Here is a 26,990-nt window from a genome sequence, read left to right as displayed (position 1 = left end):
GCGAAATGCTAGCTCCAACAGTGCAGTAATATCTAACAATTCACCACAATGCACACTAATCTAAAAGTAAAAGAATGGACATAAGAAATATATAAATATTAGGACGAGCAATGTCGGAGTGGCATTAACTAGAATACAGTAGAATAGAATACAGTATGTATATCTGACATGAGTAAAACAGTATGTGAACATTATTAAAGTGACCAGTGTTCCATTATTAAAGTGACCCGTGTTCCATTATTAAAGTGACCCATGTTCCATTGTTAAAGTGACCAGTGTTCCATTATTAAAGTGACTAGTGTTCCATTATTAAAGTGACCCGTGTTCCATTATTAAAGTGACAGTGTTCCATTATTAAAGTGACCAGTGTTCCATTATTAAAGTGACCAGTGTTCCATTATTAAAGTGACCAGTGTTCCATTATTAAAGTGACCAGTGTTCCATTATTAAAGTGACCAGTGTTCCATTATTAAAGTGACCAGTGTTCCATTATTAAAGTGACCAGTGTTCCATTATTAAAGTGACCAGTGTTCCATTATTAACGTGACCAGTGTTCCATTATTAAAGTGACCAGTGTTCCATTATTAAAGTGACCCGTGTTCCATTATTAAAGTGACCCATGTTCCATTGTTAAAGTGACCAGTGTTCCATTATTAAAGTGACTAGTGTTCCATTATTAAAGTGACCCGTGTTCCATTATTAAAGTGACAGTGTTCCATTATTAAAGTGACCAGTGTTCCATTATTAAAGTGACCAGTGTTCCATTATTAACGTGACCAGTGTTCCATTATTAAAGTGACCAGTGTTCCATTATTAAAGTGACCAGTGTTCCATTATTAAAGTGACCAGTGTTCCATTATTAAAGTGACCAGTGTTCCATTATTAAAGTGACCAGTGTTCCATTATTAACGTGACCAGTGTTCCATTATTAAAGTGACCAGTGTTCCATTATTAAAGTGACCAATGTTCCATTATTAAAGTGACCAGTGTTCTATTATTAAAGTGACCAGTGTTCCATTATTAAAGTGACCAGTGTTCCATTATTAAAGTGACCAGTGTTCCATTATTAAAGTGACCAGTGTTCCATTATTAAAGTGACCAGTGTTCCATTATTAAAGTGACCAGTGTTCCATTATTAAAGTGACCAGTGTTCCATTATTAAAGTGACCAGTGTTCCATTATTAAAGTGACCAGTGTTCCATTATTAAAGTGGCCCGTGTTCCATTATTAAAGTGACCAGTGTTCCATTATTAAAGTGACCAGTGTTCCATTATTAAAGTGACCAGTGTTCCATTATTAAAGTGACCAGTGTTCCATTATTAAAGTGACCAGTGTTCCGTTATTAAAGTGACCAGTGATTCCATGTCTATGTACATTGGGTTGCGTAACCGGGTGGTAGTCGGCAAGTGATGGCTATTTAACAGTCTGATGGCCTTGAGAGAGAAGCTGTTTTTCAGTCTCTCGGTCCCAGCTTTGATGCACCTGTACTGACCTCGCCTTCTGGATGATAGCGGAGTGAATGGGCCGTGGCTCGGGTGGATGATGTCCTTAATTATCTTTTTGGCCTTCTTGTGACTTCCTGTGCCCCAGGTGATGCGTTGGACAGACCGCACCAACCTCTGGAGAGCCCTGCGGTTGTGGGCGGTGTAGTTGGTTTACCAGGTGGTGATTCAGCCCGACAGGATGCTCTCAATGGTGCATCTGTAAAGGTTTGTGGGTCTTAGGGGCCAAGCTGAATTTCTTCAGCCTCCTGAGGTTGAAGAGGTGCTGTTCAGCCTTCTTCACCACATTGTCTGTGTGGATGGACCATTTCAGATTGTCAGTGATGTGTACGCCGAGGAACTTTAAGCTTTTCACCTTCTCCACTGCAGTCCCGTCGATGTGGATGGAGGCGTGCTCCCTCTGCTGTCTCCTGAAGTCCACCATCAGCCCCATCGTTTTGTCGACATTGAGGGAGAGGTTATTTTCCTGACACCACTCCGCCAGGGCCTCACCTCCTCCATGTGGGCTCTCGTTGTTCTTGGTAATCAGGCCTACTACTGTTGTGTCGTCTGCAAACTTGATGATTGAGTTGGAGACATGCTCGGCCACGCAGTCATGGGTGAACAGGGAGTACAGGAGGGGGCTGAGCATGCACCCTTGTGGGGCCCCAGTGTTGAGGATCAGCGAAGTGGAGGTGTTGTTTCCTACCTTCACCAGGCGGCCTGTCAGGAAATCCAGGACCCAGTTGCACAGGGCGGAGTTCAGACCCAGGGCCCCGAGCTTAATGATGAGCTTGGAGGGTACTATGGTGTTGAAGGCTGAGCTGTAGTCAATTAACAGCAATCTTACATGGGCATTCCTCTTGTCCAGATGGGTTAGGGCAGTGTGCAGTGCGATGGTGATTGCACCGTCTGTGGATCTATTGGGGCGGTAATCAAATTGAAGTGGGTCTAGGGTGACAGGTAAGGTAGAGGTGATATGATCCTTGACTTGTCTCTCAAAGCACTTCATGATGACAGAGGTGAGTGCTTTGGCCCGATAGTCATTTAGTTCAGTTAGTTACCTTTGCTTTCTTGGGTCTCAGGATGGTAAGTTGGTGGTTGAAGATATCCCTCTAGTGGTGTGGGGGCTGTGCTTTGGCAAAGTGGGTGGGGTTATATCCTTCCTGTTTGGCCCTGTCCGAGGGTGTCCGAGGATGGGGCCACAGTGTCTCCTGACCCCTCCTATCTCAACCTCCAGTATTTATGCTGCAGTAGTTTATGTGCTAGGGTCAGTTTGTTATATCTGGAGTACTTCTCCTGTCCTATTCGGTGTCCTGTGTGAATTTAAGTGTGCTCTCTCTAATTCTCTCTTTCTCTGTTTCTTTCTCTCTCTCGGAGGACCTGAGCCCTAGGACCATGCCTCAGGACTGACTACCTGACATGATGACTCCTTGCTGTCCCCAGTCCACCTGGCCGTGCTGCTGCTCCAGTTTCAACTGTTCTGCCTTATTATTATTGGACCATGCTGGTCACTCATGAACATTTGAACATCTTGGCCATGTTCTGTTATAATCTCCACCTGGCACAGCCAGAAGAGGACTGGCCACCCCACATAGCCTGGTTCCTCTCTAGGTTTCTTCCTAGGTTTTGGCCTTTCTAGGGAGTTTTTCCTAGCCACCGTGCTTCTACACCTGCATTGCTTGCTGTTTGGGGTTTTAGGCTGGGTTTCTGTACAGCACTTTGAGATATCAGCTGATGTACGAAGGGCTATATAAATAATTTGATTTGATTTGATTTGGGTACGGGAACAATGGTGGACATCTTGAAGCAAGTAGGGACAGCAGACTGGGAGAGGGGAGATTGAATATGTCCGTAAACACTCCAGCCAGCTGGTCTGTGCATGCTCTGTCATTTAAAATAGATACCTGTTTTTCATCGTCAACATGTTTTTATCTGTGGTATTTTACCATCTCTGCTAGCTCTGATCTTACATGTCAACCCTCCAGCTACTCAGAGGAAACCACATCTCATCATTACCAAGGCACTGCTAGGTGTTATCTAGCAGAGGAAACCAGATTTTATCATTACCAGAGTACTGCTAGGTGTTATCTAGCAGAGGAAACCAGATCTTATCATTACCAGAGTACTGCTAGGTGTTATGTAAGGATCTTTAAAGGAGCAAACTGTTTTGAACTATTAAATGCATGTTAAATACCCATTGATTCTTGAAGAATGTAACCTATACATGCCTCGTAAGTTCAGCCCAGCAGTCAGAACTCATAAGATGATGAGGTAGCAAATGGTGAAGAGAGAAAATGTTATACCTGTCTGTCTGTTATGCCTGTCTGTCTGTCTATTATACCTGTCTGTCTGTTAAATCTGTCTGTCTGTTTGTTATACCTGTTATTCTCTCCTGCTGTCTAGACAACTGGACATTATTCCAGCTGGAAGACTTATGTCTGGATTCCAAATGGCACTCTGTTCCCTTTAGGGTGCTCTACTTCCCTATGGACCCTGGTCAAAAGGAGTGCGCTATACAGGGAATAGGGTGCCATTTGGGAGAAGACTATGTGTTTAATTAACCTCTGTCTTTCCATTCCATTGATTTCCATTATTACTCTTCTAATTATACAACTAACTGCTTTTTAAACACGGGGAGAAAAAACGACTTGAAATGCAACGATTAGAGCCCGTTGAGGGATATCATCAGATTTAGAGAATAACGCAGCCACTGTTGCAGAAATCCTCCCAACACAGTGGTATCTGTGGTGTGTGTGCGCGCGCGTGTGTGTGCGCGTGTGTGTGTGTGTGTGCGTGTTAACTGATTCAACAATGAGTCCTCTTCCCATTCACTTTACATCATACCCCTCCTTCTCTACCAGGGCCCTGGTCAAAAGCAGTGCACTACATAGGGAATATACTACCTGGGCCCTGGTCAACAGCAGTGCACTACATAGGGAATATACTACCTGGGCCCTGGTCAACAGCAGTGCACTACATAGGGAATATACTACCTGGGCCCTGGTCAACAGCAGTGCACTACATAGGGAATATACTACCTGGGCCCTGGTCAACAGCAGGGCACTACATAGGGAATATACTACCTGGGCCCTGGTCAACAGCAGTGCACTACATAGGGAATATACTACCTGGGCCCTGGTCAACAGCAGGGCACTACATAGGGAATATACTACCTGGGCCCTGGTCAACAGCAGGGCACTACATAGGGAATATACTACCTGGGCCCTGGTCAACAGCAGGGCACTACATAGGGAATATACTACCTGGGCCCTGGTCAACAGCAGTGCACTACATAGAGAATATACTACCTGGGCCCTGGTCAACAGCAGGGCACTACATAGGGAATATACTACCTGGGCCCTGGTCAACAGCAGGGCACTACATAGGGAATATACTACCTGGGCCCTGGTCAACAGCAGGGCACTACATAGGGAATATACTACCTGGGCCCTGGTCAACAGCAGGGCACTACATAGGGAATATACTACCTGGGCCCTGGTCAACAGCTGGGCACTACATAGAGAATATACTACCTGGGCCCTGGTCAACAGCAGTGCACTACATAGAGAATATACTACCTGGGCCCTGGTCAACAGCAGTGCACTACATAGGGAATATACTACCTGGGCCCTGGTCAACAGCAGTGCACTACATAGAGAATATACTACCTGGGCCCTGGTCAACAGCAGTGCACTACATAGGGAATATACTACCTGGGCCCTGGTCAACAGCAGTGCACTACATAGGGAATATACTACCTGGGCCCTGGTCAACAGCAGTGCACTACATAGGGCATATACTACCTGGGCCCTGGTCAACAGCAGGGCACTACATAGGGAATATGGTGCCATTTGGAACACAGTCTGACTCCGTCTACCCAACAAGGATTCATCCATATAGACAGACAGGGGGAATGTCTGAAATACAAACACATCATCAAGGCCATTCACCTCCACATGCTCTCCTGTCTTCACTTTGTCCAGATCACTACATACAGGTATCATGTACAGTAGCTTGTACTTTATGTGACCTGTAGATGGTTTCTCACACACACACACACACGCACACACACACACGCACACACACACACACACACACACACAGTCACAGTCACACACACACACACACACACACACACACACACACACACACACACACACACACACACACGCACACACACACACACACACACACACACACACACACACACACACACACACGCACACACACACACACACACACACACAGTCACAGTCACACACACACACACAGTCACACACACACACACACACACACACACACACACACACACACACACACACACACACAGTCACACACACACACAGTCACACACACACACACACACACGCACACACACACACGCACACACACACACACACACACACACACACACACACACACACACACACACACACACACACACACACAGTCACACACACACACAGTCACACACAATTGACATACCGTCAACCTCACACCAAAGAGTCGTGTAGAGGAGGCTATGACAATGGATAATACTCCTACCATCAATGACTACGGTTGCATGCTCACAAAAATACGATTGTTGTGGATAGTCAGATGAATATAATAGTTAGTTTACAGTTTTTTTCGATTGCTAAACGACAGTGGGCACAACTGGAGTCACATGTGCAAAACTCTAACTACAGTCTGCACTACCAACAGTCACCTGAGCTAAACAGTTCACATCACCTGCAAAACTCATTCCAAGCAACACAACTCTTAACACATGGCTCAAAACACGCTCAGTGCAGCCAAACACTATGCACAACCCTCACTGAGATAACACACACTGTCACTCAGAACACACTGAGAGTAAAAACACTAGCATCAAACACCAATACAGAAAATACAAACTTTTCATCTTTACAGTTTGAACAATTTCAGTGACTTCATACAAAGTAATATTTTCTTCAAAGAAAAGAGTGACATTCTTTCACATGATTTATATATTTTTTTTAGAACATAACAATTCTTTAAGGTAAATGAAAATTAGCAGTTTGCTTCAATAGTCTGTAGTAATTTACGGAATTACAGAAATTAGAAAAAAAAGGTAGAAACTAAAAGTACATACTGTAATTCAAACAAATAATTGAGGGGCTAATCCTGCCTCTCTCTAGCATCAGGCCACAGGTTTTCTTCAACATCACATCTAATGTTTTCTCTTGCCATGCACCTGGGGAAGAACCTTCTGGAGTGCCTTATCCATCCCTGGCAGTCCTCTGGACTCGTGTCCTCACATCCGGCACGCATGGCTTCCAAAAGAGACATTTGGTCATGTGGGTGGTGACCAAACACTTCCCACCTCCAGGCAGAGAAAAACTCCTCTATTGGGTTGAGGAAGGGTGAATATGCAGGCAGGTACAAAACCATAAATCTGTGATGTGCTGCAAACCAATCTGTGACAGCTGCAGAGTGGTGAAAAGCAACGTTATCGCAAAATATGACAAAAACTTGGGGGTTTCTTACGGGCTCCCCCTGTTCTGCTGGCACTAGCTGAGCATAGAGCTGTTCTAGGAAAGCTATAAGCCTTTCTGTGTTGTATGGGCCAATGAGTGGTGTGTTGAGAAGCAAACCATCATTGGCCATTGCAGCACACATGGTGATATTTCCCCCCCTTTGGCCTGGAACCTCCACAGTGACCCTTTGACCTATAACATTCCTTCCTCTGCGCCGTGTTTTGGCAAGGTTAAATCCAGCTTCATCGATAAATACAAATGAATGTGGTCTTTCCAGTGCTTCCACCTCCATTACTCTCTGAAAAACAGTAAGTGCACAGTTTTACTGTAGAAATGCTAGTGTTTTTTTTTACTGTAAATATTTTGTATAGCTGTGTACGTAACCTCAGACGTCTTACCTGGACATATTGGTATCTTTGCTCTTTTACCCGTTCACTGTTTCTCTCGAACGGTACAGTGTATAACTGTTTCATTGTAACTTGGTGTTTCTTTAGGACTCGAGCAATAGTTGTTGTGCTGACAGAATTAACATTTTCAAATATATCATTATCAGCCAGCACTCTATCTTGAATCTCCCGCAGTTTTATTGCATTGTTGACAACAACCATGTCAACAATAGCATTTTCCTGCGCATCTGAAAATATTTTTCCTCTTCCCCCTGTTGGGGGCAGCCTTTGGGTCCTGTTGTAAAAATATATTTTACAGTCAAACTTACTGTAATATATATCTGTGTAAATATTCTATAATTGCAATACAAAATAGAGTCCTGTAATGTTTTCATTTACTGTAAGGATGTAACTCTCACCTGTTTGCATGATGGAAAATTCGCATTACAGATGCCACTGTGGATCTTTGCAGATTGGGTTGCACCCTCAACCCTGCCTCTCTCAATGAGAGACCATGGTTCACGACATGGTCTATAAGTGTAGCCCTTATTTCATCTGAAATAACAGCTCTTTGTCTTCTTTGTCTTCCTCCACGCATCCGCCCTCTCCCTGCCATCCTTCTCCCTCCACGAACCCATGTTCCTTGTTCCATTTCCAAAATGAGTCTTTCTGAGCTCTACCTATATATACTGTAATATGTGTGTGTGTTCACTAACAAGTCTAAAACAAGACACCTGCTTAGCCTTTCAGCTGAAATTGCAATCAGCAGTGTTTGAAAGGCACAAGGCTGAAATCTATTCCGTTTTGAATGTGTGGTTCACAGTTTTGACAGCAGTGTGTTAGCATTTGAACAAAGTGCTGTAAATCCACAGTGTTGTGCAGGTTGTGGTTAAAGTCATGGGATAAGTGTGTAGAGTTTTGAAAACTGTGTTCAAGCAATGAAAAACAAACTAGAGTTTGGTCCACATGAACTGCTGCTGTGCAGACTGTAGTTAGAGTTTTGCACATTTAGCAATCGAAAAAAACTGTAAAGACGTTTACAAGATTTGCCAGAAGAGTTTCTATCTGAAATCAGGAAACTTGATTCAGAAAAAACGTTCCACCACAGAGACCATGTTATTGTGTGACTCCCATCTGAATCTGACTTTAGACATTTGAAGATTGCATATGAAAAATTTTCCAAACTCTTTTCACTCCCTCATAAGAGGGAGACTTGCACTACCGGTACACCCTCGTGCTAGGGCTCTTCTCTGTCCACAAATGCACCCTATTCCCCATACTGTAACAGTGCACTACTTTGGACCAGGGCCCATAGGGTGCACTAGACTCCATAGGGTGCACTAGACTCCATAGGGTGCACTAGACTCCATAGGGTGCACTAGACTCCAAAGGATGCACTAGACTCCATAGGGTGCACTAAACCTTATAGGATGCACTAGAATCCATAGGGTGCACTAAACCTCATAGCGTGCACTAGGACCCATAGGGTGCACTAGGACCCATAGGGTGCACTAGGACCCATAGGGTGCACTAGGACCCATAGGGTGCACTAGGACCCATAGGGTGCACTAGGACCCATAGGGTGCACTAGGACCTATAGGGTGCACTAAACCTCATAGGGTGCACTAGGACCCATAGGGTGCACTAGGACCCATAGGGTGCACTAGGACCCATAGGGTGCACTAGGACCCATAGGGTGCACTAGGACCCATAGGGTGCACTAGGACCCATAGGGTGCACTAGACCTCATAGGGTGCACTAGACCTCATAGGGTGCACTAGACCTCATAGGGTGCACTAGACCTCATAGGGTGCACTAGACACATCTGTATGGGAACTACTGCCCTAGATCAGTATCACTGTTGCCAGGCAATACAACCTACAGTCTGCTATGTGTCATATCTCAATGCTATCAGCCAGGTATTACAACCTACAGCCTGCTGTCACAATGCCATCAGCCAGGTAATACAACCTACAGCCTCCTGGTTGTTTCCTCAATGCTTCACTGGTACCTCTCAAAGCCACATAAAAACAAACAAACAATCCAATATAGCCAATGAAATTGACTAATTATTAGTTGTGTCTCAAATGACACCCTATTCCCTATATAGTATCCCTATCTATATAGTATCCCTATCTATATAGTATCCCTATCTATATAGTATCTCTATCTATATAGTATCCCTATCTATATAGTAGAGTCCATTTGACCAAAGCCCAGGGAGGCAGAGTTTTTTCTATCCCTCCTCTGCAGTAGATCGATAACAAGCTGCTGCAATTATGACCATCAGACACCATTTGTAATGATATTGTGTGTGTGTGTGTGTGTGTGTGTGTGTGTGTGTGTGTGTGTGTTGGCCCAAGTAAACGTTTCTGCGTGCCCTTGATTAGAAAAGTAATGAACAATTCAAAAAGAGGAATATGTTTGATTAGCGCAGTTTAATCATCCCCAAAATCAATACTCATTTAAAAACGTAGTAATAACACTGTCAAAACGAGGTCTGTCTGAGACTCATTTCCCTGCATATCGCTGACAAATAACTGCACACCTACTGTCTGTTTAATTGTTTCCCTCAGAGCGCATAGTCTGTATCTATTCTCTATATAGTGCACTTCTTTAAAAGAGTGTCCTTTGCGCCCTGCTCAAAAGTAGTGTACTATATAGGGAATAGGATGCCATTTGGGATTCAGGCAACGTCCCTATTCATTCATTACGCAGCAGTCGATCTCACTGGCAGCTTTTCCATGATACCTGACCTAAACAGATAAATCCCCTCTGTCAATGAATCATGACCTAAACAGACAAATCCCCTCTGTCAATGAATCATGACCTAAGCAGACAAATCCTCTCTGCTCTGTCAATGAATCATGACCTAAACAGACAAATCCCCTCTGTCAATGAATCATGACCTAAACAGATAAATCCCCTCTGTCAATGAATCATGACCTAAACAGATAAATCCCCCTAGATCACACTGTAAGACCACAGAATTGGATGGCGGTGAACCTCAAGCAAGCATGTATACTTACACACAATGTAGACACGTACACACACTTACACCCACACACAATTAGACAGTCACACACACAGAATCAGACACTCTCTCACACAAACACACACAGACAAACTTTCTCACACACACACACACACACACACACACACACACACACACACACACACACACACACACACACACACACACACACACACACACACACACAGACAATATCCCAGAGGATTTCATACTTTGATATTAAACTTTAACACAATCTCAGGAGTCCCAGAGCGTGGCGGTCTGATTGGGTAACACCCCTCCGTTGAGCCATAAACCTGGTCAGTCCCAGAGCGTGGCGGTCTGATTGGGTAACACCCCTCCGTTGAGCCATAAACCTGGTCAGTCCCAGAGCGTGGCGGTCTGATTGGGTAACACCCCTCCGTTGAGCCATAAACCTGGTCAGTCCCAGAGCGTGGCGGTCTGATTGGGTAACACCCCTCCGTTGAGCCATAAACCTGGTCAGTCCCAGAGCGTGGCGGTCTGATTGGGTAACACCCCTCCGTTGAGCCATAAACCTGGTCAGTCCCAGAGCGTGGCGGTCTGATTGGGTAACACCCCTCCGTTGAGCCATAAACCTGGTCAGTCCCAGAGCGTGGCGGTCTGATTGGGTAACACCCCTCCGTTGAGCCATAAACCTGGTCAGTCCCAGAGCGTGGCGGTCTGATTGGGTAACACCCCTCCGTTGAGCCATAAACCTGGTCAGTCCCAGAGCGTGGCGGTCTGATTGGGTAACACCCCTCCGTTGAGCCATAAACCTGGTCAGTCCCAGAGCGTGGCGGTCTGATTGGGTAACACCCCTCCGTTGAGCCATAAACCTGGTCAGTCCCAGAGCGTGGCGGTCTGATTGGGTAACACCCCTCCGTTGAGCCATAAACCTGGTCAGTCCCAGAGCGTGGCGGTCTGATTGGGTAACACCCCTCCGTTGAGCCATAAACCTGGTCAGCATCCCTAATGGCACCCTACTCCCTATGGGTCCTGGTCGAATGTAGTGCACTATATAGGGACTAGGGTGTCATTTAGGATGCACTTCCTTCATTCGGGGCGGCAGGGTAGCCTAGTGGTTAGAGCATTGGGCTAGTAACCGGAAGGTTGCAAGTTCAAATCCCCGAGCTGACAAGGTACAAATCTGTCGTTCTGCCCCTGAACAGGCAGTTAACCCACTGTTCCTAGGCCGTCATTGAAAATAAGAATTTGTTCTTAACTGACTTGCCTGGTTAAATAAAGGTAAAATAAAAAAAATAAAAAAATTCATATGTATAAATCTCTCAATATAGAGCAAAGAGGATTTAAGTCGATGAAAATCCCAAATAGCAATAACCATGAAGGAGGGAGATGCATTCCAAAATGGCACCCTATTCCCAATAGGGATAAGGGGAAGTATTCGGAAGTTCGGATGACTGACGTGTCCAAAGTAAACAGCCTGTTACTCAGGCCCAGAAGCTAGGTTATGCATATAATTGGTAGTATTGGATAGAAAACACGCAGGAGATTCTAAAACTGTTACAATAATGTCTATGAGTATAACAGAACTGATATGGCAGGCGAAAACCTGAGGAGAATCCATCCGGAAAATCTATTTTTTGAGGTGACCACCCATTGAAATGCTTGTCTATGGGAAATGCAAAGGAAATAGTCCCAGATTGCAGTTCCTATGGCTTCCACAAGATGTCAGTCTTTAGAAAGGGTTTTAAGCTTGTTTTTTGAAAAAATGAGCTAGAATTTGTAGTTTTTCAAGGTGGCTCTCATTTGGACTATAGTCTTGTGGCGCACGTGGATGAGGGAATCACTTCATTAATTATCTCCGTTATTGAACACACTATTCTCCATCTTAAATTTGATTGTTTATTTACATATTAGCGTACCTGAGGATTGACTAGAAACATTGTTCGACTTGTTTGGACTAAGTTTATTGGTAACTTTTGGGATTCCTTTGTATGCAGTTGGATTACTGAATCAAGAGCGCCAACTAAACTGACTTTTTGGGATATAAAGAAGGACTTTATTGAACAAAATTACCATTTGTTGTGTAGCTGGAACTCTTGGGATTGCAAACAGAGGAAGATCTTCAAAGGTAAGTGTCACGACCGTCTTCCTGGAAATGACCGGACCAAAGCGCAGCGTGATGAGCGTACATTTATTTTTATTTTAAATGAATGTCGCCAACAAAACAACAAAACAAGGAAACAACCGTGAAGCTTAACGAGGGCAATAATGCCACTAACAAAGTCAACTACCCACAAATGCAAAAGAGGCTGCCTAAGTATGAATCCCAATCAAAGACAGCGATAGACAGCTGCCTCTGATTGAGAACCACACCCGGCCAAACACAAAGAAATAGGAAACATAGAAATAAAGAAACTAGAATGCCCACCCTAGTCACACCGTGGCCTAACCAAAATAGAGAATAAAAGCCTCTCTATGGCCAGGGCGTGACAGTAAGTGATTTATTTTATCGCCATTTCTGACTTTTGTGACGCCTCTGCTGGTTTGGAAAATGTTTTTAATGCTTTTGTATGCGGGGAGCTGTCCTCAGATAACTGCATGGTGTGCTTTTGCCGTAAAGCCTTTTTGAAATCTGACAAATAGGCTGGATTAACAAGAAGTTAAGCTTTTAAATGATGTATGACACTTGTATTTTTATGAATGTTTAATATTATGATTTTTGTATTTTTCAATTTCACCCTCTGCAATTTCACTGTGTTGTCGAGATGGGGCGCTAGTGCCCCACCTTTCCCAAAGAGGAAGTTTCATTAGGACATTTACTAACGTTTCCACAGGAATGTTTCCAAAATACCATTCCCTTGTTCTCTGAGAACATGGTAACCACATTCTGGGTATGTTCTGTTTGATGTTAAGGTAATGTTCTCCAAAAATTGCTAAAAAGGTTCTCAGAAGGTTCTTTCTAACATATACGTATAGAACGTTCCCCTAACTGATGGAAAACTGGACACCCAAACATTAAGGGAACATTACGTGTGACATTACAAAAACATTCTCTCTCCGTAGAACTGTTAGCTGGGTAGCTTCCTCAACTCCTCTTCTGTAAAACACAACCATACTGTACAACACATGAACTGTTCCTGTGCCCTGATCTAATTGACTGAGCCACATAGGACCATAGACACAGGACCATAAACACCACAGGATCATAGACACCACAGGATCATAGACACCACAGGATCATAGACACCACAGGATCATAGACACCACAGGATCATAGACACCACAGGACCATAGACACCACAGGACCATAGACACAGGACCATAGATACAGGACCATAGACACCACAGGACCATAGACACCACAGGATCATAGACACCACAGGATCATAGACACCACAGGACCATAGACACCACAGGACCATAGACACAGGACCATAGACACAGGATCATAGACACCACAGGACCATAGACACCACAGGATCATAGACACAGGACCATAGACACCACAGGATCATAGACACCACAGGACCATTGACACAACAGGACCATAGACACCACAGGATCATAGACACCACAGGACCATAGACACAACAGGACCATAGACACCACAGGACCAAGGTCTACTTCAAAGACTTCTTTCATGATATTGTTTCTGCTCCAACACTAAATTAGCTCCAGTGTTCTGCTCTGCTCTGCTGCCCCAAGAGACCCTTTGGTTATGTCCCAGATGCCATTATTCATGATAAGCTACAGTTCATTGGGATTAGATCTAACTTCACAGGCGGTATAATGCACAAACACACACACACACACACAGAGAGGAGCACTTAGAATGAGGTGTTCAGGAATATAATTCTTCTCAGATACAATAACACTAGAATAGGATGGGAATTCTCTGCTACATTACTCTGATGGATGAAGAGAGATGAAGAGTGAAGAGATGCTTGACTGCACCCACTCTCTCTCTCGCTTTCCCTCTCTCTCCAGTCCTCTCTTTCCCTCTCTCTCCAGTCCTCTCTCTCCCTCTTTCTCCAGTCCTCTCTCTCCCTCTTTCTCCAGTTTTCTCTTTCCCTCTCTCTCCAGTCCTCTCTTTCCCTCTCTCCCCCTCTCTCTCCAGTCCTCTCTTTCCCTCACTCTCTCCCCATCTCTCTCTCTCTCTCTGAACTAGGTTACATACTCTCTCTCCAGTCCTCTCTTTCCCTATCTCTCTCCCCCTCTCTCTCCAGTCCTCTCTTTCCCTCTCTCTCCAGTCCTCTCTTTCCCTCTCTCTCCAGTCCTCTCTTTCCCTCTCTTTCCAGTTCTCTCATTCCCTCTCCCTCCAGTCCTCTCTTTCCCTCTCTCTCCAGTCCTCTCTTTCCCTCACTCTCTCCCCCCCTCTCTCTCTCTCTCTCTCTGAACTAGGTTACATACTCTCTCTCCAGTCCTCTCTTTCCCTCTCTTTCCAGTTCTCTCTTTCCCTCTCCCTCCAGTCCTCTCTTTCCCTCTCTCTCCAGTCCTCTCTTTCCCTCTCTCTCTCCCACCTCTCTCTCTCTCTGAACTAGGTTACATACTCTCTCTCCAGTCCTCTCTTTCCCTCTCCCTCCAGTCCTCTCTTTCCCTCTCTCTCCAGTCCTCTCTTTCCCTCTCTCTCCAGTCCTCTCTTTCCCTCTCTCTCCAGTCCTCTCTTTCCCTCTCTCTCCAGTCCTCTCTTTCCCTCTCTCTCCAGTCCTCTCTTTCCCTCTCTCTCCAGTCCTCTCTTTCCCTCTCTCTCCAGTCCTCTCTTTCCCTCTCTCTCCAGTCCTCTCTTTCCCTCTCCCTCCAGTCCTCTCTTTCCCTCTCTCTCCAGTCCTCTCTTTCACTCACTCTCTCCCCCCTCTCTCTCTCTGAACTAGGTTACATACTCTCTCTCCAGTCCTCTCTTTCCCCCTCTCTCTCCAGTCCTCTCTTTCCCTCTCTCTCTCCCCCTCTCTTTCCCTCACTCTCTCTTGCTCTCTCTCCCTCTCTCTCTCTCTCCAGTCCTCTCCCTCTCCCCCTCTCTCCCTCTCTCTCCAGTCCTCTCTTTCCCTCTCTCTCCAGTCCTCTCTTTCCCTCTCTCTCCAGTCCTCTCTTTCCCTCTCTCTCCAGTCCTCTCTTTCCCTCTATCTCCAGTCCCCTCTTTCCCCCTCTCTCCCCCTCCCTCTCTCTCCAGTCCTCTCTTTCCCTCTCTCTCCAGTCCTCTCTTTCCCTCTCTCTCCAGTCATCTCTTTCCCTCTCTCTCCAGTCCTCTCTTTCTCTCTCTCTCCAGTCCTCTCTTTCCCTCTCTCTCCAGTCCTCTCTTTCCATCTCTCTCCTGTCCTATCTTTCCCTCTCTCTCCAGTCCTCTCTTTCCCTCTCTCTCCAGTCCTCTCTTTCCCTCTCTCTCCAGTCCTCTCTTTCCCTCTCTCTCCAGTCCTCTCTTTCCCTCTCTCTCCAGTCCTCTCTTTCCCTCTCTCTCCAGTCCTCTCTTTCTCTCTCTCTCCAGTCCTCTCTTTCCCTCTCTCTCCAGTCCTCTCTTTCCCTCTCTCTCCTGTCCTCTCTTTCCCTCTCTCTCCAGTCCTCTCTTTCCCTCTCTCTCCAGTCCTCTCTTTCCCTCTCTCTCCAGTCCTCTCTTTCCCTCTCTCTCCAGTCCTCTCTTTCCCTCTCTCTCGAGTCCTCTCTTTCTCTCTCTCTCCAGTCCTCTCTTTCCCTCTCTCTCCAGTCCTCTCTTTCCCTCTCTCTCCAGTCCTCTCTTTCCCTCTCTCTCCAGTCCTCTCTTTCCCTCTCTCTCCAGTCCTCCCTTTCCCTCTCTCTCCAGTCCTTTCTTTCTCTCTCTCTCCAGTCCTCTCTTTCCCTCTCTCTCCAGTCCTCTCTTTCCCTCTCTCTCCAGTCCTCTCCCTCTCTCTCCAGTCCTCTCTTTCCCTCTCTCTCCAGTCCTCTCTTTCCCTCTCTCTCCAGTCCTCTCTTTCCTTCTCTCTCTCCCCCACTCTCTCTCTCCCCCCCTCTCTCTCCAGTCCTCTCTCTCCCTCTCTCTCCAGTCCTCTCTTTCCCTCTCTCTCCAGTCCTCTCTTTCCCTCTCTCTCCAGTCCTCTCTTTCCCTCTCTCTCCAGTCCTCTCTTTCCCTCTCTCTCCAGTCCTCTCTTTCCCTCTCTCTCCAGTCCTCTCTTTCCCTCTCTCTCTCCCCCACTCTCTCTCTCTCCCCCTCTCTCTCCAGTCCTCTCTCTCCCTCTCTCTCCAGTCCTCTCTTTCCCTCTCTCTCCAGTCCTCTCTTTCCCTCTCTCTCCAGTCCTCTCTTTCCCTCTCTCTCCAGTCCTCTCTTTCCCTCTCTCTCCAGTCCTCTCTTTCCCTCTCTCTCTCTCCCACTCTCTCTCTCTCCCCTCTCTCTCCAGTCCTCTCTTTCCCTCTCTCTCCAGTCCTCTCTTTCCCTCTCTCTCCAGTCCTCTCTTTCTCTCTCTCTCCAGTCCTCTCTTTCCCTCTCTCTCCAGTCCTCTCTTTCCCTCTCTCTCCAGTCCTCTCTTTCCCTCTCTCTCCAGTCCTCTCTTTCCCTCTCTCTCCAGTCCTCTCTTTCCCTCTCTCTCCAGTCCTCTCTTTCTCTCTCTCTCCAGTCCTCTCTTTCCCTCTCTCTCCAGTCCTCTCTTTCCCTCTCTCTCCAGTCCTCTCTTTCCCTCTCTCTCCAGTCCTCTCTTTCCCTCTCTCTCCAGTCCTCTCTTTCCCTCTCTCTCCAGTCCTCTCTCCCCCACTCTCTCTCTCTCCCCCTCTCTCTCCAGTCCTCTCTCTCCCTCTCGCTCCAGTCCTCTCTCTCTCTCTCCCTCTCTCTCTCTCTCTCTCCAGTCCTCTCTCTCCCCCTCTCTCCCCCTCTCTCTCTCTCTCTCTCTGAACTAGGTTACATGAGCTATCTTGTGCTGCCACCATCTGGTTCATTCTCTCCTTGTCAGTCTCTAAGAGAGAAAGAGAGAGACATTAATCAACTCATATCTGTTTGCTGCACTTCTCTGTAATCTCCACCAGAGGTCAAGCTTCATCTACACCTGTCTGTGTGTCTGTCCTCTCTCTCGCTATGTCTCTCTCTCTCTATGTCTCTCTCTCTCACACACACTTTTTCTCTCTCTGGCTCTGTTGTAGGTCTAATGGTAGGCCTGATCTCATTGACCTCAGAAACCCAGAAAATGTTTGTGTATGTTTTAATAATATGATTACTAATGTGAAGTGAAATAGATTCCCCACTAGCCAATCAAATGCGGATTAGAGGAGATAGATAGATAGATAGATAGATAGATAGATAGATAGATAGATAGATAGATAGATAGATAGATAGATAGATAGATAGATAGATAGATAGATAGATAGATAGATAGATAGATAGATAGATAGATAGATAGATAGATAGATAGATAGATAGATAGATAGATAGATAGATAGATAGATAGATAGATAGATAGATACTACAGTACACCTGTAGTTTCCCCGGACTTCCTATGGATTCCAGAGCAGGTGCAGGCCTATAAGGCATTCCGTTACTGATGTCAGGAGGCATCTTAAAATATCAGTTATCAAGATGAATCAAGTGGCTGGTAGCCGAGATATCAGCCTACATTGAGCTGACCGTAAAACAGCTCACATGAAAATGACAATATCTACTCTGTGCAATATCTACTCCGTGCCCTACGGAGTAAGAAGCACTGACACGGCGATAGGCCTATACACGAACACAGGCCTAGTCATTCATGCACGTTCATCTCAGTAACTTCACGCCAGCACACACATCAGATAACATGTGTGTAACAGTCTACTTACCTTAGTACTAATTAGCACTACACACATGATCCATGCATCCATACACTTTACTCCGTGGTCATGTTATATAGCAGGCCTGCAAGAGGATCCCACTGGAAATACTTTGTTAAACGTGTTTTTGTGTTATCCTCCGTGATTTTAAATGCATTGCTTCCACATGTGGGTTGAATTGGGTTTTTAAATAGTCATATAAATGGTGAATGGGCTACTGGTGCATTCATTGAGTTGGATTTATTGCTTCCGACTTCACCGTTTCCCACTTTCCCCATGAGCACATGAATGTCCCGTAACTACAACGAGGTTGGCAGTTAGCAGAATGTCCCGTAACTACAACAGGTTGTATCACATCCGGCCGTGATTGGTTTAATCAGAACCTACACCACACTCACACAAACCACAGCCTTTCATGAATGGTTCACTACTATAGTGCTATATCCAGTTTTAGCCGTCGGATTACATGAGATACATTCTGCTCTGATAACCGGCAGTTTTATTCCAGATATGAGCCTATGGGTTTTATTCTAATACCATTATCATTATATATTTAATTTCATGACCTGAATGTAATAACCGCATCGTCTTCACTGTAGCCATATAATTGTCCACTAGGTCATGCTTTCTTGGCCGCAGCTGTAAATGGTTTAAAACCGGTCACGCACTGTGTATTGAAGGGCGCTATCGTCAGTCAGTCTCGTGCCTTGGATGAGTGCGCGTCGCGCGCGGTCCAGTCAGAAAAAGCGGCTTCTACTGGAACGAGCTCACCCGTGAATGCGCCTCCGAGAAGTTAAAACAGCTGTCTATCTGCAGAACACGACACGGGACCACGGAGATACCGAGATAATGCTGTTGTAATGCCTTGTTCTGAGGGCAAAGAGTCAAAGGAAGTAGTTTTGTATTGTTTATTCTCCTGCGCTACATTGTAAAGTGTTTTCCAACAAGAAGTCGCGCATTCATGATTTGTTTTTGTCCAGAACCGAGGATTAGGCTATATTGACGGGTTCTCGAGTCCTTAAGATTTTAAGGGTCCAGAAGCACTTTTTGTAATAAGGAATGGCCACGGCACGGCTGGACTATATCGCTCCATGGTGGACCTACTGGCTGCACAATTTCCCCCACTTCAACTTCACCTTCCAGCCCGTTGATAACACCTTCAGACCCGGGGAGGCGAGCTACCACCAGGTTGGTACCTACTACCCGCTGCGCGTAAAGCGCGGCCACGTTTCTCTTCTAGACTAGAGAGAGGGCTCACTGAAAGACCTTCACTGACAGGCCACATATCTAGACAAATGATTTGAAACGACTTTGTTGTTCAAAGATGGTAGCCAAACTACTGGTAGCCAAACTAGTGCCAATCTGGCTGGTTGGTTGTCTGTTACCAGCCTTCAGTGTCTGAGACTGGGCATGTTCCTGGTTGTCTTCTTTATTGCAGTAGTGCTCCATAGATGAATATGTGTTAAGCTTCTCACAATAGGATTGCTGATCTAGGATCAGCCCCCCCCGTCCCCCCGTCCCCCGTCCCGTCCCCCGTCCCGTCCATGTAATCCTATTCATTGTGATCTAAGGGGCAAAACTGATCCTATATAGATCAGTACTCCTGCTCCAGGACACTTGCTAGACACAGCCCCATATCTCACTACACCAGGAGAAGTGTGTACCCTGTCAATAGCCACATTACACACCATAGCAGTGTTCTGAGATGTGAGATGTGCAGCGTGACTGCATAAAGACGTCCTGGAACGTAGCCACAGTGTCAGAGATCAGGGGCACACACAGAGATGTTCACACAGAGGTTACCACTACATAACACTGGTTACCACTACATAACACTGGTTACCACTACATAACACTGGTTACCACTACATAACACTGGCTACCACTACATAACACTGGTTACCACCACATAACACTGGTTACCACCACATGACACTGGTTACCACTACATAACACTGGTTACCACTACATAACACTGGTTACCACTACATAACACTGGTTACCACTACATAACACTGGTTACCACTACATAACACTGGTTACCACTACATAACACTGGTTACCACTACATAACACTGGTTACCACTACATAACACTGGTTACCACTACATGACACTGGCTATAACTATATAAAACTGGTTATAACTTACATAACACAGAGGTTAACACTACATAACACTGGTTATAACTACATAACACTGGCTACCACTACATGACACTGGCTGTAACTATATACAACTGGTTATAACTACATAACACAGAGGTTAACACTACATAACACTGGTTACCACTACATAACACTGGCTACCACTACATAACACTGGTTACCACTACATAACACTGGTTACCATTACATAACACTGGTTACCACTACATAACACTGGCTACCACTACATGACACTGGCTATAACTATATAAAACTGGTTATAACTACATAACACAGAGGTTAACACTACATAACACTGGTTACCACTACATAACACTGGTTACCACTACATAACACTGGTTACCATTACATAACACTGGTTACCACTACATAACACTGGTTACCACTACATAACACTGGTTACCACTACATAACACTGGTTACCACTACATAACACTGGTTATAACTACATAACACAGAGGTTAACACTACATAACACTGGTTACCACTACATAACACTGGTTACCACTACATAACACTGGTTACCACTACATAACACTGGTTACCACTACATAACACTGGCTATAACTACATAACACTGGTTACCACTACATAACACTGGTTACCACTACATAACACTGGTTACCACTACATAACACTGGTTACCACTACATAACACTGGTTACCACTACATAACACTGGTTACCACTACATAACGCTGGTTACCACTACATAACACTGGTTACCACTACATAACACTGGTTACCACTACATAACACTGGTTACCACTACATAACACTGGCTATAGCTACATAACACTGGTTACCACTACATAACACTGGCTATAACTATATAAAACTGGTTATAACTACATAACACAGAGGTTAACACTACATAACACTGGTTACCACTACATAACACTGGTTACCACTACATAACACTGGTTACCACTACATAACACTGGTTATAACTACATGACACTGGCTATAACTATATAAAACTGGTTATAACTACATAACACTGGTTACCACTACATAACACTGGTTACCACTACATAACACTGGTTACCACTACATAACACTGGTTACCACTATATAACACTATATATGCGTATCTTGGCCAGTGTGCAGTTGTAAATGACATGTTGTAAATGAGCTCCTGCATTGATCAGGTTCCCATCTATATCCTGTATATCTGAGCATTTGGATTGACAAAGACTTAATGTTTAAGAAACATACAGATGAGCTAGTTAAAAAGCTATGATTTAAAGTAGGCTACTTTTTTTAGAAATAGGAATTGCCTCTCCCTAAACAGCAGGAAGCAGATTGTACAGTCAACTTTCCTGCCAGTTCTTGACTATGGTGACACCATTTACCAGATTGCAGCAGCCACTAGTCTGGCAGTGAATGTCGTCTAGCAGAGCGCCCGTCGCTTCATCACAGACGACAGTTTTAACATGCATCACTGCTTCCTGTATCAAAAAGGTTGTCTGGTCCTCATTAAAGTCCCATAGCGTCCAATTGCCATTTAAACTACTGATCGGGGAACTACTTCCTGAGGAATGTGGCGGTTTTTCTAGAATGTACGTATTGTGCAGTAATTTAGTTGGTTTTGCGTCTCCTTGATTAGATTTTTGTCCTGTGAATTGGATGTGTTGTAGAGTTTGTTAAATGTTTTTGGCATCTCTAAGTGCCTATTTGAAAATAACTTCAGCTCGAGTTTCTCTCCGTGTACCTCAAAGCTAAACACAAAAGTTCCATTTGATGTGAACAGGTGGGAAAGAAATGAGTCATAAACATGTCATAAAACACCTCTTTACTGACTCTGATGTTGTAAACCACATCTTCTAAGCTGTTGTCGTTCACAGCCCGGTGATTGTGTGATGCTAACAGATTCACTTCTCTGTGTGGGGGGTTGTTTGTGAATGCTGCTGTTGTGTGTTGTAGTACCTCTATACTACTTTACATTGTCATATTGACCTGCGTTGCTGAATAGACAGGTCAATGGAGGCTGTGTGATGCTAACAGATTCACTTCTCTGTCTGACTGTGTGTCTGTCTCTGAGTTTAGTATGTTTGTGTAAGTAGTAACAGCGTAGTCTGTCCTCTGTGATTAAAGACTACCGTAGTCTGTCCTCTGTGATTAAAGACCACATGATGTGTAACAGCGTAGTCTGTCCTCTGTGATTAAGACCACATGATGTGTAACAGCGTAGTCTGTCCTCTGTGATTAAAGACTACCGTAGTCTGTCCTCTGTGATTAAGACCACATGATGTATAACACCGTAGTCTGTCCTCTGTGATTAAAGACTACCGTAGTCTGTCCTCTGTGATTAAAGACTACATGATGTGTAACACTGTAGTCTGTCCTCTGTGATTAAAGACCACATGATGTGTAACACTGTAGTCTGTCCTCTGTGATTAAAGACCACATGATGTGTAACACTGTAGTCTGTCCTCTGTGATTAAAGACCACATGATGTGTAACACTGTAGTCTGTCCTCTGTGATTAAAGACCACATGATGTGTAACAGCGTAGTTTGTCCTCTGTGATTAAAGACCACATGATGTGTAACACTGTAGTCTGTCCTCTGTGATTAAAGACCACATGATGTGTAACACTGTAGTCTGTCCTCTGTGATTAAAGACCACATGATGTATAACAGCGTAGTCTGTCCTCTGTGATTAAAGACTACCGTAGTCTGTCCTCTGTGATTAAGACCACATGATGTGTAACAGCGTAGTCTGTCCTCTGTGATTAAGACCACATGATGTGTAACAGCGTAGTCTGTCCTCTGTGATTAAAGACTACCGTAGTCTGTCCTCTGTGATTAAAGACCACATGATGTGTAACACTGTAGTCTGTCCTCTGTGATTAAAGACTACCGTAGTCTGTCCTCTGTGATTAAGACCACATGATGTATAACACCATAGTCTGTCCTCTGTGATTAAAGACTACCGTAGTCTGTCCTCTGTGATTAAAGACCACATGATGTGTAACACTGTAGTCTGTCCTCTGTGATTAAAGACCACATGATGTGTAACACTGTAGTCTGTCCTCTGTGATTAAAGACTACATGATGTGTAACAGCGTAGTCTGTCCTCTGTGATTAAAGACCACATGATGTGTAACAGCGTAGTCTGTCCTCTGTGATTAAAGACCACATGATGTGTAACACTGTAGTCTGTCCTCTGTGATTAAAGACCACATGATGTGTAACACTGTAGTCTGTCCTCTGTGATTAAAGACCACATGATGTGTAACACTGTAGTCTGTCCTCTGTGATTAAAGACCACATGATGTATAACAGCGTAGTCTGTCCTCTGTGATTAAAGACTACCGTAGTCTGTCCTCTGTGATTAAGACCACATGATGTGTAACAGCGTAGTCTGTCCTCTGTGATTAAGACCACATGATGTGTAACAGCGTAGTTTGTCCTCTGTGATTAAGACTACATGATGTGTAACAGCGTAGTCTGTCCTCTGTGATTAAGACCACATGATGTGTAACACCGTATTCTGTCCTCTGTGATTAAGACTACATGATGTGTAACACCGTAGTTTGTCCTCTGTGATTAAGACCACATGATGTGTAACAGCGTAGTCTGTCCTCTGTGATTAAGACCACATGATGTGTAACATTGTAGTCTGTCCTCTGTGATTAAGACCACATGATGTGTAACAGCGTAGTCTGTCCTCTGTGATTAAAGACCACATGATGTGTAACACCATAGTCTGTCCTCTGTGATTAAAGACCACATGATGTGTAACACGGTCAGATTATCTTCTAAAGCAGTTCTGAACAACGTGGACCTTCCTCCTGCTGGCACATCCTTCTGGACCAACGGGACCATTTCAGATGGAGAGGTGGGGTTGAGGACAGAGCCCAGAATATGATCACTTTAATGACTTGGTACAGTTGAACTCTTGTTTGGGTCCAGGAGTTTTACCACAGGAGTTTGAATAGCAGTTTTATCTTACTTTCCCCGTCATTGATGTGGAAGAGGATGTGTTCTCAATGACTTACATGGTTACATTTATTATATTGAACTAGGCAAGTCAGTTAACAATGACGGCCTACACCGGCCAAACCCGGATGACGCGGGGCAAATTGTGCACCGCCCTATGGGACTCCCAATCACGGCCGGTTGTGATACAGCCTGGATTGGAACCAGGGTCTTAGACCACTGTGATACAGTCTGGAATAGAACCAGGGCCTTAGACCACTGTGATACAGTCTGGAATGGAACCAGGGTCTGTAGTGACTCCTCTAGTACTGAGATGCAGGGCCTTAGACCACTGTGATACAGTCTGGAATGGAACCAGGGTCTTAGACCACTGTGATACAGTCTGGAATGGAACCAGGGTCTTAGACCACTGTGATACAGTCTGGAATGGAACCAGGGTCTTAGACCACTGTGATACAGTCTGGAATGGAAACAGGGTCTTAGACCACTATGATGGAATGGAACCAGGGCCTTAGACCACTGTGATACAGTCTGAATGGAACCAGGGTCTTAGACCACTATGATACAGTCTGGAATGGAACCAGGGTCTTAGACCACTGTGATACAGTCTGGAATGGAACCAGGGCCTTAGACCACTGTGATACAGTCTGGAATGGAACCAGTGTCTTAGACCACTGTGATGGAATGAACCAGGGTCTTAGACCACTGTGATGGACTGGAACCAGGGTCTTAGACCACTGTGATACAGTCTGGAATGGAACCAGGGTCTTAGACCACTGTGATACAGTCTGAATGGAACCAGGGTCTTAGACCACTGTGATACAGTCTGGAATGGAACCAGGGCCTTAGACCACTGTGATGGACTGGAACCAGGGTCTTAGACCACTGTGATACAGTCTGGAATGGAACCAGGGTCTTAGACCACTGTGATACAGTCTGGAATGGAACCAGGGTCTTAGACCACTGTGATACAGTCTGAATGGAACCAGGGTCTTAGACCACTGTGATACAGTTTGGAATGGAACCAGGCCTTAGACCACTGTGATGGAATGGAACCAGGGTCTTAGACCACTGTGACACATGGGATCCCCAAATACAGGTAGTTACAGTGATTTAGACGCTGGTTGGATGAGAAATATTACATGAGACTTTAGTTTCCGCTGCTCGGCCCTGTCTGAATCTGAAACCTTGGTCAAGACCGTGGTCAGAACATGATGCCAGAACCCATAACTTGATCAGTCAAATTGAATCAGCAAAGGTTCTGTGGAGACAAACAGTAACTTGTTAGAGTCATGAAACCATGCCAGGTAGGAGTGTGGAGAAACAACATGGGCCCATAGGGCTCTAGTCAAAAGTAGTGCACTATATAGGGAATAGGGTGCCATTTGAGAGTCAACCATATTTGGCCAAAACCCCATGGTTCCACTTGGCTTTTATTTCAGTTCTTGAATTTTGAACTCCTCAACACTCCAAACCATGGGCTGAACTTTTGTCAACTTCTGTAAATGGCTGTGTGTGTATTTGTATTTCTGTAAATGGCTGAGTGTAGTTGTATTTCTGTAAATGGCTGAGTGTAGTTGTACTTGTGTAAATGGCTGTGTGTGTAGTTGTATTTCTGTAAATGGCTGTGTGTAGTTGTACTTGTGTAGTACACTATGTTTGATCACTTTCATCGAAATGAAAGGTACAAACTTCCGGCGTACCTAATCTCAAAAACAAAGACATATGGCTACAGTAGACCCCCCATGTTCTGCTTTCTATACCCCCCTCTCTGTCCCTCTCTCTCTCTCTCTCTCGTTCTATCTCTGTCCCCCTCTCTCTCTCTCTCTCTCTCTCTCTCTCTCTCTCTCTCTCTCTCTCTCTCTCTCTCTTGTTCTATCTCTGTCCCTCTCTCTCTCTCTCTCTCTCTCTCTCTGTCCCTCTCTCTCTCTCTCTCTCTCTCTCTCTCTCTCTCTCTCTCTCTCTCTCTCTCTCTCTCTCTCTCTGTCCCTCTCTCTCTCTCTCTCGTTCTCTCTCTGTCCCTCTCTCTCTCTCTCGCTCTCGCTCGCTCTCTCTCTCGCTCGCTCTCTCTCTCGCTCGCTCTCTCTTTCGCTCGCTCTCTCTCTCTCTCACTCTCTCCTTTCCTACCCTGGCTACCCCTCCATCATTCATGCTCTGAGGGTAACCTCAGTCAGGGAATCACAAGACTGTTTTGGAGGGAGGCCGTTTTGTCACCTGACGTTGAGCTGAGACTCCAGCAGCCTCTGATCAGCACTGTTTCCTCCACTAACACCCAACCTCCTGTGTGGATCAGATGGTAGAGAGTGGTGCTTACACCACCAGGGTTGTGGATCAGATGGTAGAGAGTGGTGCTTACACCACCAGGGTTGTGGGTCAGATGGTAGAGAGTGGTGCTTACACCACCAGGGTTGTGGATCAGATGGTAGAGAGTGGTTCTTACACCACCAGGGTTGTGGATCAGATGGTAGAGAGTGGTGCTTACACCACCAGGGTTGTGGGTCAGATGGTAGAGAGTGGTGCTTACACCACCAGGGTTGTGGATCAGATGGTAGAGAGTGGTGCTTACACCACCAGGGTTGTGGGTCAGATGGTAGAGAGTGGTGCTTACACCACCAGGGTTGTGGGTCAGAGACCCGGGGCCACCCATATGTAAGATGGATGCATGTTGGCGAGCATGACTGTGAGTTGCGTCGGATAAAAGTGTCTGTTGAATGACACATGTTAATAGTAGAAGTCCAATAGACCCCAGGTATC

At 45.2% G+C, this 26,990-nt stretch overlaps 1 protein-coding gene across 2 annotated transcripts in view; it reads left to right on the top strand.

The window, feature by feature from the left end:
* Positions 1-18,829: 18,829 nt before the first annotated feature.
* LOC110485321 (protein tweety homolog 2-like) overlaps positions 18,830-26,990 on the top strand; it is a 72,328-nt gene continuing 64,167 nt past the window's right edge. For both annotated transcript variants that reach the window (XM_036939322.1, XM_036939323.1), the window contains exon 1: positions 18,830-19,312. In XM_036939322.1, the coding sequence (XP_036795217.1) occupies positions 19,184-19,312 (129 nt within the window). In that variant the 5' untranslated portion in view covers positions 18,830-19,183. The remainder of the gene's footprint in view (positions 19,313-26,990) is intronic.

Source organism: Oncorhynchus mykiss, chromosome 12 (genome assembly GCF_013265735.2).
Source record: "Oncorhynchus mykiss isolate Arlee chromosome 12, USDA_OmykA_1.1, whole genome shotgun sequence".
Taxonomy (NCBI): Eukaryota; Metazoa; Chordata; class Actinopteri; order Salmoniformes; family Salmonidae; genus Oncorhynchus; species Oncorhynchus mykiss.
Note: the sequence above shows the minus strand (reverse complement) of the source record. Positions and strands in the feature narration are given on the sequence as shown.